This window comes from Mustela putorius, unplaced genomic scaffold (assembly GCF_011764305.1).
Source record: "Mustela putorius furo isolate JIRA1106 unplaced genomic scaffold, ASM1176430v1.1 tig00000174_pilon_pilon_pilon, whole genome shotgun sequence".
Lineage (NCBI taxonomy): Eukaryota > Metazoa > Chordata > Mammalia > Carnivora > Mustelidae > Mustela > Mustela putorius.
Genome location: NW_025421304.1, coordinates 7595347 through 7604083, shown reverse-complemented (window position 1 = coordinate 7604083; position 8737 = coordinate 7595347). Strand labels below are relative to the sequence as shown.

General features: G+C 42.4%; 1 protein-coding gene across 2 annotated transcripts; it reads right to left on the bottom strand.

Moving 5' to 3' along the window:
- Window positions 1-2647: 2647 nt before the first annotated feature.
- On the bottom strand, window positions 2648-8520 carry LOC123390965 (cytochrome b-c1 complex subunit Rieske, mitochondrial). 2 transcript variants are annotated; one of them, XM_045076019.1, is made up of 3 exons: window positions 8409-8520; window positions 8243-8351; window positions 2648-3467 (listed from the first exon to the last, which is right to left on the bottom strand). In XM_045076019.1, the coding sequence occupies exons 1-3, from the start codon at window positions 8454-8456 to the stop codon at window positions 2857-2859; spliced, it is 768 nt and encodes a 255-aa protein (XP_044931954.1). In that variant the 5' UTR covers window positions 8457-8520; the 3' UTR covers window positions 2648-2856. The 2 variants fall into 2 exon arrangements, with proteins under 2 accessions (XP_044931954.1, XP_044931953.1); XM_045076018.1 differs by having other exon boundaries at window positions 8243-8518.
- Window positions 8521-8737: the final 217 nt, after the last annotated feature.

Below are 8737 nucleotides of genomic sequence, written 5' to 3'. Positions count from 1 at the left end.
AAATATAAGTCAGCTCTGAAGAAATGTTACTTGTCTTGGTCACTTGTGAACAAAGGGATACTGAAGCTTAACATCATTATTCAAAATATCCCAGAAGACATAAGCAGCTCTCCAAATCCAATTCCTGCACAGAACACCTGTGACATATCTAGGAACCTGCAAACTTCCTATTTTTGGCCTCCACAGGCAGGTAGTCACCGTGCAATTGTTTTGGCATTTCAAACATGGAAAGATGGAGGGAGCGCTTCAGGGTGGGAGGGGGGTAATAACAGGGTATGAGCATTTCTCTTCAAAAAGTGATGTTTTTGGCAACAGTTTCTAGCTTGTGGACCTGTGCTCCTCTCACAACTATTTTTGTGTTCCCACTCCATCTCACCATTCCCAAAACAGCAGGATCTTCCAATCATTGTGGCATCAAATAACGGCCAAACACACCCCTGAGAAGAAATGCCACCCCTGGTCGAACACTACTATTCTAAAAGATTGGTTCAGTTGATGAAAATGCTTTTATGAGTTTGGATGCCTTTACAGGAGTACCAAATACTGCAAACACAACATTTATCTAAGAAAACCATTCCAATTACTGGGGCAAGGGAGTTGAACAGGCTCAGAGAATCTAAGTCAGAAGGACTCTGAGAAACCATCCCAAATTTACAGATGGGGGAAAAAAGGTCCAAAAGAGCTTAAACAACAGGGCCACGGTTCAATGGAGACGAAATGGCAAAGCCAGAATTAAAACCCTCAATTCTAGTCCAGAATACCATGCTCCCAACTCATTCAATCCACACATGGATATATTAAAAGCTCAGCAGCTTCAGTTATGCCCAAAGGAACAAAATTCCTTTAAACTTACAGGAAAAAAAAAAATCAAGCCCCCCCACCAACACCCAAAACAGTCACTCAGATTTGCCGTGGGTCTAATAATTCACTTAATGCTTAAGGCCACTACTCCAGACTTAAGAAGTTACCTTCAAATTAAAAGTTGATAATTTTTACTTAGCATCCCATAAATTCTTCCAAGTAAGAATTTTATGAATGTAAAAATATATGAGTTGCTACATTAGCATATCCTGAGGAAGTAATGAATAGCACCTGCTGCCATTTAAAAAAAAGCAGAAACTTAATTCAACTTCAAATTTTGTCAGTTTATAATAAATATACTGGTATAGTTTAAAAAAATAAGTTGTGGACAACTGGCACCATGAGAAGGTAGCATGAGAAGAAAGTGTTGATGATCTTCTTCATAAATACTACGAAAAAACAAATCTTCACAATGATAAACAAGCAGAATACCAAACAAATACCTACCAACATCTCATAGCCTCATGATGGGGGCAGGGGTGGCCATATTACCTGTGAGATGCTCGAAATGTTAACAATGGATATTGTGTACCCATCGCTTAAACATACTGATGTAATTTTACTACGTTTTAGTAAACCAGCAATGTTTGGCACCTTTTGTCTTGTATTTTTACCTAAATACCAGAACACGAAATACTATTATTGTAAGCCCCATTTACTTTTCTTTCTAATTTTCTTTCTAGAGCGGTACAGATGAACCAGGTATCTGCTCATAAGCATAAAAACTTTGACGTTTTCTTTTCCATGTGCTTAGCTACCATTTTAAAGACTGAAACCCTGAATGGCCGGTTCCTTGGGAAGACCAAACCACTTAATCTAGTTTACTTTCTTACAAATGCATATGTGATCAAAGATGGGCCCAGTGGTGTATTACTGACCCACCACAAAACAACAAAGATGCGGCAAACTTATCAAAGTAGCTGTGATTCTCCACAAAGGGCAAAAGGAACTGGGGAGAGTATCCGATGTGTCTTGTTTCACCTGTGTAACTGAAGGTAGAAAGCAGAAAGGAAGAAGAGGGTGTGGATTTTGATGCCTCCCTGTGCCCACCTTCATTTCACAGTGAAAACTGATTGACTGCAAATCCAAAGAAATACCTCAAAATGTAATCACTGCAGAAACAAAACCAGCAGGATCATTTTCCCACTAACACAGTATTAAGTGTCAGATACTTTTGCTTCTTGATAGGGTGGATGCAGGAGCAACGGGAACATGAATATTCACACCAGATGAAGGAAGTAAAAGTAGCACTCCCATTCTGGAAAGCTTTTCTCAGATATATCCCACCACTGCCTCTTAAAACTGAATAATTCTAATTACTAACTTATTCCCATAAGTGAAAAAATAAAATTTTCCTGACCTGTCACTTAAGCAAGAAATCAGCTACCTAGAACTTGGGCTAAACCCTCAGAGTTGCTAACACCTCATTTAGAACTTTCCCACAAATCATATATAACATCACCATACAGACTCGGGGTGGGGGCAATGCTGGGGTAGAGATGGAGCAGGACACACATAGCCAGGACTCATGTGCAAAAAAAAAAAAAAAAAAAAAAAGAGGGAAATCTGAATACTATTTCTGCCGATGTCATAAATACCTTCCACGACTTAGAAATGACCAGCTAGTTGTACCTCAGTCTAACCATTAGCTCTGCAGAATCTGTGTCCCTGACACAAAGAAAGAAGATGAAGGAGAACACTGATTACAGATTTCACAAATTTCTTATACACCAGCCTGTAATTTTTAATTAGAGTTAACTAGCAAAGAAACTGCACTTTTTAAGTCTTTGAGCTTAACAATGTTTAACAGTGGCTTTATTAGGTGAACGCTTGAAAGCATTCAACATTAAATTCAATTTACTTCACGTTAATGTTTGCAAACACATTATTAGCAATTCTTAAATATTTCAAATCAACTTAAGTATAGAAGGCTTGCTTATTTAAGTCTTCTTAGGTGACAAGCCGGAAAGGAGCCTAGCACTTGAGTCCAGGTCTCTAACCAACAACCACCATGTCATCACCGGTGAACTCATATGAGGGAACTTCAAGGTTGAGAGGTGCAGGCCCCTTCCTGATCCTGCCAGAAGCATCATAGTGTGACCCATGGCAAGGGCAGTAATAACCACCAAAATCTCCTGCATTTGCAATGGGTACACAACCAAGATGAGTGCAAACCCCTATCAAGATAACCCATTCAGGTTTCTTTACTCGATCTAAATCATGCTGTGGGTCCCTCAACTGGGACACTTCAACTGCAGCCTCCTGCTCAATTTCCTTCTTGGTTCTATGGCGCACAAACAGCGGTTTTCCTCTCCATTTGAAAGCCATGTTCTTGCCTTCCGGAATATCAGATAGCTTGATTTCGATCTTCGACATGGCCAACACATCAGCAGAAGCACTCATGCTGGAAACAAATTGCGAGACGACATTCTTGGCAGCATATGCAACACCTATACTAGTTGTTGCAGTTATCAAATAGGAGAAACCTTTTCTAGCCTCACTGCTCTCTTTTGAAGACTTTGTACCATCTAACACTTCAGCGCGCCGATAGTCAGAGAAGTCAGGCACTCTGACGTCTGTGTGGGAATAACGAATGGAAGCAGGGGCTGCAAAATAAACAGAAAATTAAAAAAACACAATTAGATGAATACTGTGAAAGGGACATACATCAGGAAATAATCTTTGTGAATTCATAAGCAAAAATCAAGTTATAAAAATGTGAAATATGGCACTCACTGATCTCAGAAATTGTCAAGTTGGCAGTGCCAGCATATAAAATACTGAAAAAGAAATGAAGTCAATCACTACCTATCATACTGGTAAGAAATCACAAGATTATATGTGTAAACTGAGTTTCTCCTGATTGAACACTGCTGATTCAGAATTCTTTAACAATTTAGTCCATCAAATCTAAAAAGTTAAACAGTACTGTAAACAGCAATATTTTAAAATCCCTGAAAATTCAATCTGTCAAAACATACAATTATGGTAATTACCTCTCACATTCTCTGGATTACAAGGGACCCTAAAACTCCTCAAGTCTACCTAATAAGTTGATTTGGGATCATCTTATTAAACCAAATGTCTAACTTTACATTCCTATCTACTCTCTGAAAGGACTGCTAAAAATACATAAAATACTTATTACAAGATAATAAACAATCTGTGAACTGTCAGCATAACTTTAGTTGCAAAAAATTTAGAGGTTTCTATTTTATACTCTGGAGTATAAATTCGTATTACTATAACTTCAAGTAAAGCCAGTAATAGACAGAAAAGAATAGCCTTACCAAAATATGCAACCATCAAATGAGATCTCCAAAAGAACCAAGTATTTCAATTTAGTACAGGATAAAAGAGCAAAATTTTCACATATCCCACTCTTCAGTCAAGGGCAATAAATTCTGTAAGAGTGAAGGCATTATCTTTCTCACTGCTGTGGGTCTCTCAACTGAAATGCTAACACTGCAGCCAAAGGACAGATCTTTGTGTCAAATGAATGTTAAACAAACAAATAATTGCTATTTATGTAGTACTTTGGATGTTAATATTTTGTTGTTTTAAAATTTTGTTTCTTTGAGTGAGAAGGAGAGAGAGCATGCGCAAGCAGGTAGAGGGGCAGAGGGAGAAAGACTCCCCACTGAGTGGGGAGCCCAAGGGGAAGCTCCATACCAGGGTCCTGGGATCCTGACCTGAGCTGAAGGCAGAAGCTTAACCGAATGAGCAACCCAGGCACCCCAGTTTTATTTGTTAAAAAAAATCCAAACAGATTATGTCCTTTTGTCCCATACCATTTTTAAATATCTGATAAAAAAAAATGAACTTACTGGGATCACTTTTAAGTATGTTACAGGAAGCAAGTCTCTTTGCAAATTGTATATGCATTTTAGGAAATTTGCCACAAGGTTTCCATTTTAGAAAAGGGACACTAAAAATTCCACACTTAGAAAATGTGTTGTTTCTAAGAAATACGTACTTTTATTTTTATTTTATTTTATTTATTTGACAGACAGATCACAAGTAGGCAGAGAGGCAGGCAGAGAGAGAGAGAGAAGGAGAAGCAGGCTTCCTGCTGAGCAGAGAGCTGATGTGGGGCTCGATCCCAGGACCCTGAGATCATGACCTGAGCCGAAGGCAGAAGCTTTAACCCACTGAGCCACTCAGGCGCCCCTCTGTTTTATTTTTTAAAGATTTTATTTATTTATTTGACAGAGAGAGAAAGAGAGAGAAAAGGGAAGCAGGCTCCCTGTTGAGCAGAGCCCGATATGGGACTCGATCCCAGGACCCTGAAACTATAACCTGAGCCAAAGGCACAGGTTTAACCCACTGAGCCACCCAGGAGCCCCTAAAAGAAATATGTACTTTTAAAGTGCATTTTCATATAAGTTGCAATTCTACTTGGGTTACTAGGCTGTCTCATCCTAATTATATTTCCTTGGTTCTCAAGGTCAGTAACAGTGGAAGCCCTAAGTACAACTCACTCTGGAACAAATAGGGTTTGGGGCACCGACCCCACATACAATAAAAAATACGTTATCTTTTGACTTCCTCAAAACTTAACTACTAATGTTGCCTGGAAGCTTAACCAGTCAATTAACACATATTTTGTATGTTACATATATTATATACTGCATTCTTATCATAAAGTAACCTAGGGAAAAGAAAATGTTATTAGGAAAATCATAAAGTAACATTTGCAGTACTGTACAATATTTATATAAAAATAAATCCACACAGAAGTGGACTTGCACAGTTCAAACCCATGTTGTTCAAGGGCCAACTACATTCATAAACAATGGTAAAAACTATCAACATCACTCTACGTACTTTTGACAATTCCATTATTTTTTGGAGGGGACCAGGGTACTTTTGACAATTCCATTATTTTTTGGAGAGTTGACTACCTGAGATTTACAACTACACAGCGTGACATTACATTATATACTTTACCTCTACCTAACGGTTAACCTATCAGTGTAGACTGGGGTCTGGGATCAAGTGTGAATTATTCTCCTTTAGTATCATCTGGGATCACAAAGGAAATATGTGTACCATACTTAAAAGATGAAGGAACCAAAGTTCATACTTCTACATTAAAAACAGTATCTACAACCTCTGCCCATGTAACAGCATGCAAGGAAATGTACAAGAACATTAAACAGAATGGTCGTGACATTCTTTTCTGGAGTTTTGATGATGGAAGAAATCCACTTGTCTACTCCCATTTTGTCTAGCAGATTATATCTTATATTGTACTACACCACCATGAACACTTTGGAAAATTAAATTGCCATACTGTAAAAGTTACTCTCTAAATAATTCCCATTAATTTGCATTAGGTGTGACTTTAGCAGCAAAAATGCTAAAAATGCTAGATTTAGTTCTAAACTCGAGCAGTATCCGATACTTTTAGGAACAGAAAACTTCAGGGATTATAACAAAACAGGTTTCTGTTTTTTGTCTTAAGGTGAACTGTTATGTGCCCTGGAAATCCTCCTCACTTTAAGGACCGTCTCCTGATCCACCCTCCCACCCCACAACCTCAGTACTATCTAGACAGGAGATTTTAATGTGAACTGAAGCTTGTAACTGAATATATGATCACAGAAGAAGTTTCCCTTATGGTTCTGTATTATTTACCAGTTCTTGGAAAGGTCAGGTAAACCTCTAAGTTTTAGAAGAAACCATTTAGCCAGTAGACAAATTCCACAGATGCTTTTTGCCTTTGCTATTGAAGTTTTCCCCTCCCTTATTGTTTCTTACCTCCAGGTCCAAAGAATGGGCTAAGGATGGGCTAGTGTACACTGTTCATGCCCTGAACAATGTCTCCAAAACCCACTGGTACCCCTAACAAAAAATTCCACTTTTATTCATCCACAAACATTCTGCACTAACTGTATGCAAAAGCTGAGGCTGTAGGAAATAGAAAAATTAAGATTTTTCTCTATGCCCTCAAGCACAAGGTCAGAGGAGTCACCAGGAAACACAACAGTGGAAAGTGTTACGGACCATAAAGCATAAAGGACGCAGCAAATGAAAAGATTTTTATTGACCCGACGCTGAACAGAGATTGGCCTGGTAAGACTTGGAAATGCGGAAAACCGAGTGCATTATTTTACAGGCAACAGAATAGGGTGAATGGAGGAAAAACAGTGGGGGCAACTTAGTTTGTAGGGCAAGCTGCACTTGCCAAATCAACTGTCAGTGAGGCCAGGAAGGGAACACTGGGAAGCAGGTCTGGTGAGGACTGCGAAGAACAGAAAGAGCCCTTGCACCAACTAAGAGGGCAGCCAGTGCCCAGCACACTAGACTTTTCCCACGGAGAACGAGAGTTCAGGGTTGCCAGATTCCAACACTTTAAGACACACAAGAACTCCTCCTTTTCAAACCATGAAGGTCGGCGGACTCCAGACACGCTGGCCTACAGGTTGCCATTTCAGAACGTCCACGCTGGAGCGTGAGAAAAGAAATGGAAGCCGAGGCACCAAAGGTTAAGAGTAGGCTTGGGCGAGAGTTGACGGCTCACTCAGTCTTCCGAATCCATCTTCTATCACTTACACACTGTCTATCCCTGCGCAAGTCACTCCACCCCCTGCAGTCTGTTTTCTCATCTGTAAAACGGAGCCTCTGCCTGTTGCTTTTCTTGAGGACTAAACTGATTACAGTGTGAAAATACTGGCCCCGCAAACGAAAAACACGGCTAATACGCTCCACCATTAATGACCTTAGGGCCTGTGTTACTGTCTTGTTGTTTTTGTTGGGGGGGGCGGCGGTGTGAAAGAGAAGAGCACTAAGCGGATCAGGTGGTGGTGAGCGGGACCAGGTCCCAAATATTAAGAGCAGTTCCTGTTTTTTGAGTATGTATAAAGTGCCCCCAAATGTACTAATGCCCTTATGTAGAATTTCTCCATCTGAAGCTCACGACATTACCTACGAAACTGGTATCATCATTCACCCATTTCACTGGTAAGGCAACACGTTTAAAAATCTGCCCAAAGTAAAACGACCCGTGAGCAACGAAGTCTGTCAGACTCTGCTGGGACAGACTTGGGAGTTCTTGAACTTAGCCTATGAAGGACAAAATCAGCCTGGGGTTTACCCAGACTGGCGGCCAACGGAAACAATCCCGCAAAGGCACGCAACGCCAGGGCCGGAGGTCACCTGAAATCGCTCACCCAACGGCGTCCGCGCACAGGTGAGGGAAGAGGCCCGAGAGATGCAGACGCTTGCCCAAGGTCGACCCAGCCCGGCAACTTAATCCCTCAAGCAGGGCTCCGCTCCACTTCCCCGCCCTCCTCGGCTGTGCCCTGGGTTCAGGGCCAGAGGGAGCGAGAAAAGGGGGTCCCCTCAGCCCCCGGTCGCTCCCCTCAACCCGGCTCACCATTGAGGCCCACGGAGGCGACCAGAGGCCGGCTCGCGGCCTGGCCACTCAGCGACTCCCGGCACAAGAAGGGCCGCTTCACGTCCAGCACTGGAGGCTCCGGGGTGGCGGGCACCGAGGCCTGCACCAGCGGCCGCAGCGCGCCCGCCACCCCGCGGGACGTGGCCGATAGAACCGGCGCGAATGGGCCCGAACGGGCGGCCACCGACAACATGGCGACTACTTCTCAAACGCTCAGCCGGTCACAGGGACGACCTTCCGCCCGCGGCGCAGGCGCGAGGAAGCGCAGGAGGCGCGCCATCGGTGACGTCAGCGCGCCGGCCCAAGTGGTGCCCGAGCCTGGAGCGGCCTAGCGTCAGAGGCAGGGCTACGAGCGTTCGCTGGGGGCGGGGCAGGAGGACAGGCGGGGAGGAGCCAGGCGGGGAGGAGCCAGGTGGGGAGGAGAATGTGCTGCTCTCTTCGGTGTCAGTGTGCTGAGATCTACCCGCAGGAAAG

What these genes read in the sequence shown, in the direction of transcription:
- LOC123390965 (XM_045076018.1), bottom strand. Translation starts at nt 8,456, where the DNA reads ATGTTGTCGGTGGCCGCCCGTTCGGGCCCATTCGCGCCGGTTCTATCG. An exon ending in CGCCTCCGTGGGCCTCAATG is followed by an intron (nt 3,468 to 8,242) that starts GTGAGCCGGGTT and finishes TTTATTTTGCAG; the next exon opens with CCCCTGCTTCCATTCGTTAT.